The 17,549-nt window shown below is 39.3% G+C and overlaps 1 protein-coding gene across 1 annotated transcript in view; it reads left to right on the forward strand.

Annotated features, from left to right (window-relative positions):
• Positions 1 to 17,549, forward strand: part of LOC309630376 (uncharacterized protein) — a gene marked incomplete at its 5' end in the record, with an annotated part of 1,321,579 nt that overhangs the window by 406,531 nt on the left and 897,499 nt on the right. The window contains one exon of the mRNA XM_082395555.1: positions 6,365 to 9,381. Coding sequence (XP_082251681.1) covers positions 6,365 to 6,405 — 41 coding nt within the window. The 3' untranslated portion in view covers positions 6,406 to 9,381. The remainder of the gene's footprint in view (positions 1 to 6,364; positions 9,382 to 17,549) is intronic.

Here is a 17,549-nt window from a genome sequence, read left to right on the forward strand (position 1 = left end):
TTGTAAAAGATGACGTGTAAGTTCGCCCTTCGAGAAAGATGAATTAGACAGGCTGAGTGGGAAGCAGTATGATTGCCGGAGCCCAGCCCCCATAGAACAGGAGCTGGTGTTGGGACAGATGCCCTGCATGAGGGCTCTTTGCGGAGCAGAGACTGGGGCTGTGGCGAAGTCTGTGGGCTCCTCTCAGCAACGACTACTGGGATTTTGGACTAGAGAGTTTCCATTTGAGAGGCAATTACTAGCTTGCTATCAGACATTAACTGAAACTGCCACTAAGAATGAAGGTCAAAAAGTAACCTTGAAACCTGAAATACCCATCGTGTCTTGGATGATGTCAGAGACACACTCTAATTGGATGGTAGCACCCAGAAGAGTTCCATAATCAGGTAGAAGTGTTTGTACGGGATCCTGCTGCCTGGGAATGCAGGAGGAAGATTCTCTTGAGCAGGGAGCCTCTTTTCCCTTAGGACTGACTGAAACCACTCTTGCTTTTTGGAAGTTCAAATAGAGAAAGCTAGGGAGATGTGGAATCACCTGTGGCCCATATTGAAATCAAAAGAGCTAATACTGTAGCTGCCAAAAGCACATTCACGTTCTAAATATGATTTGGCTGCAACAAAATGACATTTCTGTCATGATAAATTAGTATTATTAATTTAAATTTAATTTTAAATCTTGTCTGTTTAGTATTATGTGAATTATAAGAAATATGTTTCTTTTGTTACTCATTCAGGTAATGTTAAAATGGAAATAATTAGTCAATGTGGGCTATCTGCTAGCATATTTTTCCCTTTAAAAGAGGTTCATACCCGTTATAGGTTAAATTGTGTGCTGCCCAAATTTCATAAGTTGAAGTCCTAACCCCCAGCACCTCAGAATGTGACCTTATTTGGAAATGGGATCGTTGCAGATATAATTAGTTAAGGTAAAGTCATAATGGAGTAGGGTGGGTTCCTGATCCAATGTGACTGGAGTCCTTGTAAACGGGGAAATTTGGACCCAGGCACATATGCAGGAAGAGTGCCATGTAAACATGAAGACAGCCATCTACGAGCCAACGATAGACACTTGGGACAGTGTTCCTCTTGAATCTCAGAAGGAACCAACCCTGCGCACACCTCGATTTCATACTTCTAGCCTTCAGAACCATAAGACAATATATTTCTGTTGTTTAAGCCACCCTGTTTGTGACACTTTGTTATAGCAACTCTAGCAAATTGATACAACATCCAACTGAAGTTCTGAAAAATACTTAGCTTTCTTCTCCTCTGTAAATTTGCTCAATATTCTTGAAGCTTTCTCACATGATTCATTGCTTAGTAGAAATTTTTTTATATGTATCTGTTTTTAAACTTCTTTTCCTAATTGTCCCGTGAATTTACTTGTAATGTTATTTATTCAGTTAAACTGGAGCTTAAAAAGATCTCATTTAAAATAGTTTCCATAATGTCACTTGCTTTTCTGCTGACTTTTCTCTTTTTAAACATTCACACAATTTTAGAGAATCAGAAACTGCCAAGGTACAGTATGTATGAATGTGACATGTAACTAGATTGTGATGGCACTTGTATCAAAAGATGCAAAGTAAAAATCATTACATTCTTTACAGTCATCATTGGTGTAGTACTTACATAACTGCCATTCACTTTTCTGGCCTCTTCCTTTTTTTCATCCTTCCTACCTGTCTGAGCATTACTGCTTGTCTTTTTTTTATATTTCTCTCAAATACATACACTTTTCTTGTCCCAATTCACATACAATTTTTTCTTGAAAGATGATAATTATTTATGTTTTAGAAAATTTCTTGCCTATCATTTGTGTTCCTAGAGCTAGAGAAAAATAAAAGGATGTCAAGAAATCAATAATACCACCAGAGAGAAAAAAGATTAGCCTCCAGATTCCATCATTTCCTATAAATCCTCTTTGCTTGTTTCTATGACTAATGAATGCAGAATGGAAAATTATTCACACTCCAGCAGCAAGCTGGATGCAAACCCATTTGCAGAAGGCCTGGAATAAGAATATCATTCAGGATTCTTTCATTTTCAATGCAAATCATGGAATCTGAGTAGGACAAGAGTGTCAGAGGGAAAGGGTGTGTTTTCAGCACTGCAGAAAGCTGTCATGGTGACTAGGAGGCATAACAACTTACTTATTTATAAAAATAAACCTGAAAAGAAAGTGAGTCAGGCACAGGTTTGCGATTTCACTCCTGTCGATGTCAGATGGAGAATATATCCTGAAAAATCTTAGTTATCAGGATCCCGAGAAAAAGCATTAGAGAAGGAATAGTGACAGAAAACCCTACCTTTACAAATGCGGGGATATAAAATACACTCATCTTCAGGTTGTTTGAGATTTCTATAACCGACAATTTTTGGAGTTTTTTCTAAATTCAAAGCAAGGAGTAATTTTTGCGTGTGAAATTCAAAACATAAATGTGTAGTGAGTTCTGAATTAATTGTGTGTTTAAATTGTGTGTATTAAATTGTGTGTTTTGAGTTTTTTTAATGAAAACTTTGCACTCAACGTTTTCCCACAGGTGTGTATTTCCCCAGCACTAATCTTGTTCATCATAAACCAAATAAGTAGCAAAGACCAGGGAATATGTTAAAATTCAGAAAAGAAAATTAACTGAAAAGCAATCCTAAATAATAAGGCAACATTCTAAAGGTGGATCTACCCTCTCTTGGCTTGAGTGCGTTAGGGTAAAGTGTCACTGGGATTAGTGTGGGGTTGAAACCCTGCTCTGGGCGAAGAAGAAGTCTCCACCGCTGCAGCTGTGAGGTTTGGAAGGGCCAGACCCCATAGCCTGGTGCTCAGCAATTAAGCTTAATTGGCCACCCGACTCCCGTGGGGGCAATTGTGGAGATGCTAATTAGCAGCAAGCCTTGATTTTCCACCAGGTGCTCTTTCACTTCTTGCCGTAGTTAGACATTTAACTGGGTGAAAGTTCAGAGGTGAATTTCCCCTCCCCCACTCCCCACAATGGTATGAATTTTGATGTGGAGCAGTCAGGTAGGAAGTTGTCCTCATTCTAAAATACATATGTGGGTGCCACAGAATTCCGTCTGAAGATGACCTGGAGAGGTTGTAGTTTACTCTGTGAAAAGTGGTAGTTGATTTCCCCATCCAGGAACCCACCTTCCTCCAGTGTAGACCAAGGAAATAGTCAGAAGGGAGGTTGCTTGATATTTTTAAGGAACTGGTTACAGAATTGTGGTCAAGCTTTGACATAATTTTTTAATTCCGTGGCATATGGAACATGAAAGTCTTACAAAATCAAGGTCTTATAATCATGTCAACCATATTTGTAACCACCTTTAGGGTCTGTGGTGAACTTATTTATTGTCTACAGAAAGCAAACAGACACTGCCAGCTTCAGTGTGTTGTATTTTCTGGGTTTGGATTAGACATTACAAGAGTATTTAAGATGTGTTTACTGTGTATGAAGCTCTGTCCCACTACTTGGTGAAAGGAAAGTTTCTTGCCCTACAGATGCTTATACCTTGCATGGAGAAAGGAGATCAAAGTTATAGAATATTTGGGTGAACACTTTTACGTTGACGAGATTATACATAAACATTTAACACCTAGAAGTGAAAGTGTTGTTCATTTCCAAGGCATTTCAACACTTCAGGCATCTTTCTAAAAGAAAATTTTAATTTTGTTTCTTTGTTGCTTAACCCCCTTGAAGAGCTTCCTCCCCACTCCGGCACACAGAATGGTAGATACCTGTTGGAAGGATTTATCTGAGCTCTCCATCCCTGTCAAAGACTGACATATCCTTCTATGAACTCTATCCTTTCCCTTTAATAGAAAATATTATTGGGCTTGTTTAGTTTTTTTTTTTTTTTTTTGAAACTCTCTAGGAGTTAAGCCAGCATTTCATTTATTTATTTATTTTTGGCTGTGTTGGGTCTTCGTTTCTGTGCGAGGGCTTTCTCTAGTTGCGGCAAGTGGGGGCCACTCTTCATTGCGGTGCGCATGCCTTTCACCGTCGTGGTCTCTTGCTGCGGGGCACAGGCTCCAGATGCGCAGGCTCAGTAGTTGTGGCTCACGGGCCCAGTTGCTTCGCGGCATATGGGATCTTCCCAGACCAGGGCGCGAACCCGCGTCCCCTGCATTGGCAGGCAGACTCTCAACCACTGCGCCACCAGGGAAGCGCCTGGCTTGTTTAGTTTTCTCTCTGCTGCTAAGCTGTACTTTCCAAAGAGGCAGGTGTTCTATCCACCCTATTTATTTTTGTCTCCCTAGAAACGAGTGCCTTGCATACCTCATAGCAAGTATTCAATAAGCATTTCTGAAATGTGTGAATATTAATACCTCTAACTTGTGGCACATCAGCAGGCAACAAAGCAAAGCCAAAAGGAGAAGTTCTACTCCTCTTCTGTGTGGTCCTACAATCTTGGCTTATTAGGTGTTGGTTGGGGAGAGGAGTGGTAGAATTTCTGGGGCTGCCATATGTCTCCATTTTCAGATTCAGCCACAGAAATGAGAAGACCATTAGCCTTGAAGACCCCTTGTGTATAGAGATAGGATGAGACTGTAAGTTCACTCAAGCATGGAGCTGGCTGGGCACTGAGGTTTTCTAAACTCACAGTGCTCGCTCGCCCTCTTTTTTTTCCCCCGACACCTTTTATATCCCATCACCGTATCTGGTAGGTTTTTAGTATTGGTTTAAGCCTAACTTATTCTTTAGATTTCTTTTTAAGATTTTTTTGATGTGGACCCTTTTCAAAGTCTTTATTGAATTTGTTACAATATTGCTTCTGTTTTTGTTTTGGTTTTTTGTCCCGGAGGCATGGTGTATCTTAGCTCCCTGCCCAGGGATCAAACCCACACCCCCTGCATTGAAAGGCTAAGTCTTAACCTCTTCTGAGGCTCTTCCTGTTCCAGACAGGCACATACGCACACACACATTCTTTCTCACTTTCTTAAACTCTCTGCTCTATCCCAGCTGACTCACATACAGGGCCTTCTATCATTGCATTCCTGTAATAATTTCCCTATTATATGATCAGTGAAAGCAACATGTTATTTAACCCATTGGGAGAAGTCCCTACTCACTTTTCTATGAACCACAGTTATGAAGCAACTCTACAGTTAATTATTTGCTGGATTAATTAATGGTTGAAAGGATTACTATATAGATGACTGGAAAAATGGGTGGGTGGGTAGATGCATGGATGGATGGATAATGAATTGGAGCAGTAACTGCTTTTTTACTTTATCTTGTCAACTTGGATGATTCTTATACTCCAACAATAGATTAGGTAGATGAGAGTAAAAACTCTGCAGGAAGGAATTAATACCAAAATAATAAGCAAAATAAAGCACTCTTATAGTAAGCAGTCTGGTGCACAGTCTTAAACATTTATATTATACAACAGTATATCAAGTTACTTAAGATATTTCCCTATTTTGTGGAGATTTTTGTAGGGTTGGAGTAGAGGTAGCACAATTTTTTTAAATGAGGCCAAAAAGAAAAAAAAAAAGAGAGAAAAATCAGCAACACAGTAAATGAAGCTGAATTTCAAGTGGGCAGCGTTGTTCCACCGCAATATTGCATAACTGAAATATGGAGCCGCAAGGGGTGTGACACAACTGAAACTATATTTGGTACATTTAAGATCTGAAATGATGACTTCTTTTTAGAAGACAGCAAACAGCAGATCAAGCAGCGAAGTTTCAGTTGAGTCATCTCACTTGTGACACTTATTTTAAATACCATCTGTTTAACCCCAAGTATTTCCATCTTTAGAAAACATGGGCCTCTTTTCTAGGGCGCTTCTCTTATCCATTTGTAGGCAGCTTGCTGAAGAGCTTCCAAAGAGAAAAATCCCATTATACAAAGTAATATACTTTGACTTACTTTTACGGAGAGTATCGTCTCTGATGAAAGATGACTGTTGTCTGTTGATTATTACCTCCTGCTCTCAGGGAATGGCTTCCTGCAAGTTCAGATGCAGCTCTGCATTCACAGTGCACAGAGAAAAGATGTCTGAGCATTTTCCCTGTGTTCCCTGTAATGAGACTAGTTATCTTCCAGGCTTTGGGTAGCTGTTGGGAGACATTTCTCCATGGGCCTCTCACATTTCTGCCCACCTTGTAAGCAGAAGCACTGACTATTTTTGCAAACAGCCTTGGAAAATAGTGTGTCTCTCTCCAGAGCAAAGGATAAGCATGTTTACTGCCCGTTATAAAGATTCAGGTTCCCTAAGCTCAGGCTTTCTCTCTTGTGACACAAACCATTGAGTATGCAGGTGTCACCCAGCTCTCTGCACCTGTGGGAGGGGGGACTCAAGGGTTCTGATATTTTGCCTACTGCTTTTACTATGAGTAATAACATCTTTTGTTTCAGATTCAGGAGTCTTGTGTCTTCTGTCATCTATGGGATTATAGTAGGCCAACTTGTTAACTTCAAAATAGGATAACATCTCATATCCTTCCAGTAAGTGAAAACAGTGAGGTAAGAAATATTATTTTAAGCATTGTGATATAGAATTAATTAATTAAACCTTTGGTATTAACAAATACTTGTAACTTGTAATATATTAAATAACGGTTTACTGATGGCTGAGTTGTACGGTAAGTTTAGAATAGTACTAAGAAGAAATGCTTCATTATGACACAGTATGTGCATTTATTCAGTGTTACAGCAAGGGTAAAATTAAATTTGCATAATGTATAGCATAGCTCTTCACAACCAGTACATTGCATGTTTTGTTGAAAAGTTGCTACTTTTCTAAGTTTAACATTTTAATCTTGAAAGAAAAGTAACCTTGAGTTAAAAGAGTTATACAGTTAAAATTTTTCAGGGACTTTCTAAAAGTTCCTCAATTATTTTCTTATATTTCATATCCCCAAGAAATTGTATTTTTCCCAAGGCATGTTTCTGAAATACGCTTGCTTAATAAAACTCGCTAAGTTTGTTCACATTCAAAAATGGTTATATTTAAAAATCTGTATAGTTTAATTACTGCTGAATATTATTTTAAACTCATGGGACATTATAATTGTTTGTGTATAAGTTTGGTCGCATTCTCAAAATATTTAAGAAGCCTAATTTCAACAACAGTTTTAAATAACTCAAATATAGTTTCATAATAGATGCATTTCATAAAATAAGAATTTTCATTAAGCACTTTACTTGGATTTAAATACCTTTGTATTTCATATTGTAGGTTTAATAAAAGTAATTCAGCATAATAATTTTGTTATTATACTTACGATTTAGAATTACTTGAAAATGCAAATTCAGGGAAATATAATGGTATTCTTTTTCATTATGCACATTTAGATTTTTTAATAGTGTCTGATAATTATAATGTTAGTAGTGATAGATATGTTTGACATTAGTGAGTTATGTATATTTTATAGTTTTGTTTCTTTTTTTAACACCGTGTCTTTCATAGATTAAATTGGGTGGTTTATTAGGGGCTGGCAACTTCTATCGTACAGAAATGAAAGCTTACTCTCAAGAATCTTGCTTTATTGTGCACCGTGCTTTCTTCTCTCTTAATTCTTCTTTGGTTCATGTTTCTTCCCTACTTCTATTTCCATATTTACTTTCCTTCCTTCTTCTTTTTTTTTATGCACTTGGAGGGTTGGTCCATGGGCGCCACAGACAGGGATTGGTAGGGGGAGGGGGAGGGGAGACTCCAGAGTGTTTCCCCCTCTCTGTCTTGGGTGGTGTCTCCATCAGGGACTGCGTCTTCTCCATGCCTCCAAACATGGCCTTCCTTCTGTGGTTCCAACTTCTACCAGTCAACCTTCACGTGGTGTTCTGGCCCCAACAGACACTTCGGACTCTTGAGATCTGTTAACACCCCCTCCTCTTGTGTGCCTCTAGCCCTAAGACAATAGCGCTTCTAGTTGATGTTAATCTCTGTGTTTCATCACCATCCTTTGCTTAGCTTTTCAGCTCAGACATCACTTTGATAACTAGTTCTGTGTATTAGATTTCCTCTTTTCAACCTACCCAGAATTGTTTCTGTTTTCCTTACTAGACCCTGACAACTCTGTTGAAGAGATAAAATATCTTTATTGCTCTTTCCAAGTCAGAGTTTCTTCCTTTCCTTTTATTCCTTCCTTCTTGGTTCTTCTCTCTTCTCTTTTAGCTTTGACCCTTCAACTGGCATTGACTTTTTTTTGCATGTAGAATAGACTATGATTACAACTACCCAATATAGCAATATGGAAAACAATGCCAACTGAATTTCTTATTAAACATCTTATGGATCACATTATAAAATGAGTAAGTAAAATAAAGTCTTTAAAAAAATAGTTTATCAAAACTGTCACTCTGTGTGTGTGTGTGTGTGTGTGTGTGTGTGTATTGTGTACATATACGTGATTACGAGAGATGAGAGAACAGGGCACTGAAGTCACAGTGCAGTCCCAGCTGTGCATCTTGTGTTAGAGCTCTGGGCTAATCAACTTTTTTTGTCTCTGCTACCTCATTTCTGTGATTAGCAAATTACCCAAATCTTGGAAGAAAGGCAAGGGAAGACTGCAAGTTGTTTTTCAGTGTCACACTAGAGCTTGTGCAACAGGTTCATTCAAGGATTATTTTATTTTCTAGGGCAGGGATTTGGCAAATTATAGCCCACAGGTGAGGTCCAGACCAAGGCCTGTTTGTTCAGCCCTTGAGCTAATAATGGATTTTACATTTTTAAAAAGTAAGAAAAGGAAACCAATATGTGACAGAGATTTTATATGGCACAAAAATACTAAAATATTTACTATCAGGCACTTTAAAGAAAACTTTTGCCAACCCCTGCTCTGGGGGAATGAACCACTGTTTGATTGACTACCTATTGTTGATCAGGATTTAGACTCAGTGAAGGTAGATGATTGATAAATTGCCAATGAACTTTGTCCTTTGGGGAAGCAGTGGATTTGTGTCTGGAAGAAAAGAATATGGCTGTAGTACTCTCTAGGACATTAATTAGTTTCATATATAACTTTGTAATTATATTTTAGCATCTTTAATTGATTGTGAGTAGTTCAGGCTCTCTCATTCTCTTTTGAAACACCTTTACTAACCTGCTGGTTCCCTTATTTTTTTTTTTAAATAAATTTTACACTTTATTTATTTATTTATTTATTTTTGGCTGTGTTGGGTCTTGGTTTCTGTGTGTGGGCTTTCTCTAGTTGTGGCGAGTGGGGGCCACTCTTCATCGCGGTGCACGGGCCTCTCACTGTCGCGGCCTCTCTTGTTACGGAGCACAGGCTCCAGACACACAGGCTCAGTAGTTGTGGCTCACGGGCCCAGTTGCTCCGCGGCATGTGGGATCTTCCCAGACCAGGGCTCGAACCCGTGTCCCCTGCATTAGCAGGCAGATTCTCAACCACTGTGCCACCAGGGAAGCCCTGGTTCCCTTATTAAAAAGTACAATGATTTTGTCAATATGTGTTTATTTTATATTTGCATTTGAATGGTATTTTAAACTCTTAGAAATTTATGCTTTGACGATAAATGGGCCACCTCCATCTTTTCTATTTAGCTCTCAGTTCTTTCAGGATTTTAATACAACACGATGTTGGATAACTACGTGTGGGTGTCGCTATCTTAAAAGTCATCTTAAAAGTCAGTCTAGATATTCTCTTAACAAAACTCCAATCAAAGGCCTCTATGAGTTTTTCCACTTTCTCTATTTTTTTAACATACTGTCTGATGTCTGCAATATTGAATCTTTTGTTGCTAGTGCTCATCTCCTCATACCAAAAGAGCTGTATGTTTATCAAGAGACAGATTTTTTTCCTTTTTTCTTTAAGTTTTACTTATTATTGTTAATGCATTATTTGATTAAATAATACACAAACAAATAAAATCAGGGCAGGAATAGAGAGTTGATTCAATGAAGACCACATTGAATGCTTTGAAAAGACTCAACAAAGATGAATTGCTAAGTAGGTGCCGTGCAATTAAGTCTGGGTGAAGCAGTAGCCAAAGGTTGGCATGCTTGGCTATGACCAGGCCTCTGCTTGGAAGTGCCCAGTTTTGAAAACACCTGTGCTGCTTGTCAAGCCCCCTCTGTTAAATGTGGACATCTTTACGCTTTATGGCTCAGAATGACTAGAAAGCTTATTACCTTTTGCGTGATGGTAATAACAGGGTAGTTACATCTTCTTCTTAGATGGGGCTGGGGCTAATGGGAGTTAATTGGGGTTAAAAGCCGGTCACAAGGTGACTCCTCTCTCTGAACCCAGAGCCCACAGATCCAGGGTCACCTGAGAGGCATTAGGAGGGCACCACAGGAAAGCTGGTGTGCCTGTTGCTCTAAATAGCTGAACTTGTCCTTACCCAAGGTCAGAAAATGTAGGGAATTACTGTCAATAGTCTATGTGATGACCCCACAACTAGACTGGGCTCCCATGCTTGGAAAATAAAAATCTGGAAGAATTTCTGCACTCAGACTATTTCTTTTAGTTCTCATTCACTTTAAAGAAACTGGAACTGTAATTTGTAGAATTTTTACGGTGGGTATAAAGTCAAAAGACAAAGGTGACAAAGACAAAGGTGAAATCGAAATCACAGAGTCATACTCAGAGAAAAAATATTTTAGGTAACACTTACTTTTTTACTTATGTATTTATTTTTATGATTCCCCACTTTGTTCCTGATCTTGTTGAACAAGATGACTTGCGGTCAAATAAGGAGCTTAAAGAGCATAAAGATATTTGAGCAGGTATTCTGATGATCTCTGAGATTTAAAAAAATTTGAATTTATGTAAGTTACATAGCTTCTGCCTTTATGGGAAATTCTGGATTATTATCAACTCTCATGGAACATTTAACAAGATATTTGTTGTTATACAACAAACCTAAAACCGTCACAGTCCTCTCCAGGTGTCAGAGCCTTGCACCCACCAAAGCTGGATTATTAATGGATTTTTTAATATGAATATGGATATTAATTATAATACATGATTCATACCCTAATAAAGGTACAGAATAGGTTCACCTGGTGAGTCTTGACTCAGGTTAGAGGGATAAAGAGTGGTGTCAGTGGTCAAAAAAGGTATCTTGGAAAGGAAGTCAAAAGACCAGAGGAGTTTAACCAAGTTGTTCAGGGGGTGATATTTCTGGCAGAAGGAGCAACAGATATAAATACTTGAGCATGGTGTAGCCAATTATAATATTTTAGTATTATTGGAATGTAGGATGGTGTAGAGATGAGGGGTAGACAGTAGATGAGAGGTGAGGCTCAAAAAGCAAGCAGAGAGGCGGAGTCAAGATGGAATACTAGGAGGATGTGGAATTCACATCTCCTCACAACTAAGGCACCTACCAGGCACCGGTGGGGGACCACGGACACCTAAGGGGACGGGAGGAACCTCCAGCGACCGGATAGGACGTGGGGCATGGGGGGAGTGAAGGGGGAGGAGAAGTGGAGGTGGGACGTGACTGGCGCCCCTGAGTGGCGGCTGGGGGAGGGGAAGGGATCCCACGCCCGAAGGGGGAAATTGAGGAACCACTGGGAGGGCAGAGGAGCAAAAGGGAGCGTGGCCAGGTTTCCCTTGCCCACTTGGGCCCCCAGGGACCTGCTGAGATCCCGGGCCTGATCCTCTGCCCACCTAGGCCCCCTCCAGCCGCATGGGTCCTGAGGGAGTGGGAGGGAGGGAAAGGGAAGCAAAAGTAAAGGCCGGATCTCCAGGACTGGCACTCCTGTGGGGTGGCTGGGGGAGGGGAGGAATTCCTACACCCAGAGAGGCCCACCCACGATTAGGGGTCCAGCAGGGATGGGGGAGACCCTGGGGGAGGGGTGCGAAGGAACAGAAGGGATGGGGCCAGTGCTTTCCCTGTCCACTTGGGCACTGGGAGGCCTGTTCAGCTCCCGGGCCTAATCCTCTGCCCTCGGAGCCTCCCTCCTGCCGCTAAGAGCCCAAGCCCCGCCCCTACACCCTCCCCCCCAACCCAGGGCCCTACCTCTCCACTCAGAGACCCCCTCTGAGACCCCCTCCAACCCAACTGGGCCTAAACTCCACCCACACACTCACTCAGGGCCCTACCTCCAAACTCGGGAACTCCACACTTCAGAGGCCCTCCTTTCCACATGCTGCCTCTCCCCTTCCGCACAGGTCCTAAGCAGAGGCCCCGCCCCACGCTTGAACGTTTCTGCCCCCACCCGCCTAGGTCCTGCCCCACCCTAAACCCTGCCCCTGCCTAAGTTCCACACCCACCTAAACTCCACCTCCATAGCCAAGGCTTTTTTTTTTCTTTTCTTTTTTCCTCTTAGATTGGGGTTCTATTTTACCTTGTTGATTCATTGTGGTTGATTCTTTTATATTTTTATTTTTCCTAATAAATCTTTTATTTTTCTAATTTTATTTTATTTTATTTTTTATTATTATTTTTTAAATCAGGGTCTTTTAAAAATTTATTTATTTATTTATTTTTGGCTGTGTTGGGTCTTCGTTTCTGCGTGAGGGCTTTCTCTAGTTGTGGCAAGCGGGGACCACTCTTCATCGCGGTGCACGGGCCTCTCACTATCGTGGCCTCTCTTGTTGCGGAGCACAGGCTCCAGTCGCACAGGCTCAGTAGTTGTGGTTCATGGGCCTGGTTGCTCCGCGGCATGTGGGATCCTCCCAGACCAGGGCTCGAACCCGTGTCCCCTGCATCGGCAGGCAAATTCTCAACCACTGCGCCACCAGGGAAACCCTAGTTTATTCTTTATACATCATTATTTTTCTCTCCTTTTGGCTTGTTCCCCCCCCCTTTTTTTTTTCTTTTTTCTGTTCTGGTTTTATTTTACCTTGCTGTAGTTGTTTCAATTATAGTTTTACTTTTCCTAATACATTTTTTTATCTTTCTAATTTTATTTCCTTTTTTATTCTTTGATATTGTACTCCTCCTTTTTTTCTTTCTTTCTCCCTTTCTTTTTTTAACTGCGCCATGAAGCTTGTGGGATCTTGGTTCCCAGGCTGGAGGTCGGGCCCGAGTTCCTGTGGTGGGAGCTCCGAGTCCAAACTGCTGGACTAACAGAGAACCTGAGATCCCAGGGAATATCAATTGGAGTGAGGCCTCCCGGAGATCCTCATCACAGCACCAAGACCCAGCTCTGTCCAACTGCCTGCAAGCTCCAGTGCTGGATGTCTCAGGCCAAACAACCAGTAAGACAGAAACAGAGCACCACCCATCAAAAAAAAAAAAAAAAAAAGGAAACGACAAAAAAATATGTTACAGATGAAGGAGCAAGGTAAAAACCTACAAGACCAAATAAATGAAGAAGAAATAGGCAACCTACATGAAAAAGAATTCAGAGTAATGATAGTAAAGATGATCCAAAATCTCGAAAACAGAATGTAGAAAATACAAGAAACATTTAACAAGGATCTAGAAGAACTAAAGAGCAAACAAACAGTGATGACCAACACAATTACTGAAATAAAAATACTCTAGAAGGAATCAGAATAACAGAATAACTGAGGCAGAAGAACGGATAAGTATGCTGGAAGATCAAATGGTGGAAATAACTGCCAGGGAGCAGAATAAAGAAAAAAGAATGAAAAGAATTGAATACAGTTTCAGAGACCTCTGGGACAATATTAAACACACCAACAATCAAATTATAGTGGTCCCAGAAGAAGAAGAGAAAAAGAAACGGTCAAAATATTTTCAAAAAAAAATATTTGAAGGGATTATAGTTGAAAACTTCCCTAACATGGGAAAGGAAATAGCCACCGAAGTCCAGGAAGCACAGAGAGTACCACACAGGATAAACCCAAAGAGAAACACGCCGAGACACATATTAATCAAATTATCAAAAATTAAAAACAAAGAAAAAAATATTAAAAGCAGCAAGGGAAAAGCAACAAATAACATACAAGGGAACCCCCATAAGGTTAACAGCTGATTTTTCAGCAGAAACTCTGCAAGCCAGAAGGGAGTGGCAGGACATATTTAAAGGGATGAAAGGGAAGAACCTACAACAAATTACTCTACCCAGCAAGGATCTCATTCAGATTCGATGGAGAAATTAAAACCTTTACAGAAAAGCAAAAGTTAAGAGAATTCAGCACCACCAAACCAGCTTTACAACAAATGCTAAAGAACTTCTCTAAGTGGGAAACACAAGAGAAGGAAAACACCTACAAAAACAAACCCAAAACAATTAAGAAAATGGTAATAGGAACATACATATCGATAATTACCTTAAATGTAAATGGATTAAATGCTCCAACAAAAAGACATAGACTGGCTGAATGGATACAAAAACAAGACCCGTATATATGCTGTCTACAAAGGACCCACTTCAGACCTAGGGACACACACAGACTGCAAGTGAAGGAATGGAAAAAGATATTCCATGAAAATGGAAATCAAAAGAAAGCTAGAGTAACAATTCTCATATCAGACAAAATAGACTTTAAAATAAAGACTATTCCAAGAGACAAAAAAGGACATTACATAAAGATCAAGGGATCAATCCAGGAAGAAGATATAACAATTATAAATATTTATGCACCCAACATAGGAGCACCTCAATACATAAGGCAAATGCTAACAGCCATAAAAGGGGAATTTGACAGTAACACAGTAATAGTAGGGGACTTTAACACCCCACTTTCACCAATGGACAGACCATTCAAAATGAAAATAAATAAGGAAACACAAGCTGTAAATGACACATTAAAAAAGATGGACTTAATTGATATTTATAGGACATTCCATCCAAAAACAACAGAATACGCTTTCTTCTCATGTGCTCATGGAACATTCTCCAGGCTAGATCATATCTTGGGTCACAAATCAAGCTTTGGTAAATTTAAGAAGATTGAAATCATATCAAGTATCTTTTCTGACCACAATGCTATGAGACTAGATATCAATTACAGGAAAAAAACTGTAAAAAATACAAACACATGGAGGCTAAACAGTATGCTACTAAATAACCAAGAGATCACTGAAGAAATCAAAGAGGAAATCAAAAAATACCTGGAAACAAATGACAATGAAAACATGATGACCCAAAACCTATGGGATGCAGCAAGAGCAGTTCTAAGAGGGAAGTTTATAGCAATACAATCCTACCTCAAGGAACAAGAAACATCTCAAATAAACAACCTAACCTTACACCTAAAGCAATTAGAGAAAGAAGAACAAAAAACCCCCAAAGTTAGCAGAAGGAAAGAAATCATAAATATCAGATCAGAAATAAATGAAAAAGAAATGAAGGAAACAATAGCAAAGATCAATAAAATTAAAGCTGCTTCTTTGAGAAGATAAACAAAATTGATAAACCATTAGCCAGACTCATCAAGAAAAAAAGGGAGAAGACTCAAATCAACAGAATTAGAAATGAAAAAGGAGAAGTAACCACTGACACTGCAGAAATACAAAGGATCATGAGAGATTACTACAAGCAACTCTATGCCAATAAAATGGACAACCTGGAAGAAATGGACAAATTCTTAGAAAAGCAAAACCTTCCGAGACTGAACCAGGAAGAAGTTGAAAATATAAGCAGACCAGTCACAAGCACTGAAATTGAAACTGTGATTTAAAATCTTCCAACAAACAAAAGCCCAGGACCAGATGGCTTCCAGGTGAGTTATATCAAACATTTAGAGAAGAGGTAACAGCTATATTTCTCAAACTCTTCCAAAATATAACAGAGGCAGGAACACTCCCAAACTCATTCTGTGAGGCCACCATCACCCTGATACCAAAACCAGACAAAGATGTCACAAAAAAAGAAAACTACAGGGCAGTATCACCGATGAACATAGATGCAAAATTCCTCAACAAAATACTAGAAAACAGAATCCAATAGCACATTAAAAGGATCATACACCATGATCAAGTGAGGTTTATCCCAGTAATACAAGGATTCTTCAATATACGCAAATCAATGTGATACATCATATTAACAAATTGAAGGATAAAAACCATATGATCATCTCAGTAGATGCAGAAAAATCTTTTGACAAAATTCAACACCAATTTATGATAAAAACTCTCCAGAAAGTAGGCATAGAGGGAACTTACCTCAACATAATAAAGGTCATATGTGACAAACCCACAGCCAACATCGTTCTCAATGGTGAAAAACTGAAACCATTTCCTCTAAGATCAGGAACAAGACAAGGTTGTCCACTCTCACCACTATTATTCAACATAGTTTTGGAAGTTTTAGCCACAGCAATCAGAGAAGAAAAAGAAATAAAAGGAATCGAAATCAGAAAAGGAGAAGTAAAACTGTCACTGTTTACAGATGACATGATAGTATACATAGAGAATCCTAAAGATGCTACCAGAAAACTACTAGAGCTAATCAATGAATCAGGTAAAGTAGCAGGATACAAAATTAATGCACAGAAATCTCTTGCATTCCTATACACTAATGATGAAAAATCTGAAAGAGAAATTAAGGAAACACTCCCATTTACCATTGCAACAAAAAGAATAAAATACCTAGGAATAAACCTACTTAAGGACACAAAAGACCTGTATGCAGAAAACTATAAGACACTGATGAAAGAAATTAAAGACGATACAAATAGATGGAGAGATATACCATGTTCTTGGATTGGAAGAATCAACATAGTGAAAATGACTATACTCCCGAAAGCAGTCTACGTATTCAATGCAATCCCTATCAAACTACCAGTGGCATTTTTCACAGAACTAGAACAAAAAATTTCACAATTTGTATGGAAACACAAAAGACCCAAAACACAATAGCCAGAACAATCTTGAGAAAGAAAAATGGAGCTGGAGGAATCAGGCTCCTGGACATCAGACAATACTACAACGCTACACTAATCAAGACAGTATGGTACTGGCACAGAAACAGAAATATAGATGAATGGAACAGGATAGAAAGCCCAGAGATAAACCCACGCTCATATGGTCACTTTATCTTTGATATAGGAGGCAAGAGTACACAATGGAGAAAAGACAGCCTCTTCAATAAGTGGTGCTGGGAAAACTGGACAGCTACATGTAAAAGAATGAAATTAGAACACTTTCAAACACCATACACAAAAATAAACTCAAAATGGATTAAAGACCTAAATGTAAGGCCAGACACTATAAAACTCTCAGAGGAAAACATAGGCAGAACACTCTATGACATAAATCACAGCAAGATCCTTTTTGACCCACCTCCTAGAGAAATGGAAATAAAAACAAAACCAAACAAATGGGACATAATGAATCTTAAAATCTTTTGCACAGCAAAGGAAACCATAAAAAAGACAAAAAGACAACCCTCAGAATTGGAGAAAATATATCCCAATGAAGCAACTGACAAAGGATTAATCTACAAAATATACAAGCAGTTCATGTAGCTCAATATCAAAAAAACAAACAACCCAATCCAAAAATGGGCAGAAGACCTAAACAGACATTTCCCCACAGAAGATATACAGATTGCCATCAAACACATGAAAAGATGCTCAACATCACTAATCGTTAGAGAAATGCAAATCAAAACTACAATGAGGTATCACCTTGCACCGGTCAGAAGGGCCATCATCAAAAAATCTACAAACAATAAATGCTGGAGAGGGTGTGGAGAAAAGGGAACCCTCTT

Source organism: Balaenoptera borealis, assembly GCF_965194805.1.
Source record: "Balaenoptera borealis genome assembly, chromosome: 1".
Classification (NCBI taxonomy): Eukaryota; Metazoa; Chordata; class Mammalia; order Artiodactyla; family Balaenopteridae; genus Balaenoptera; species Balaenoptera borealis.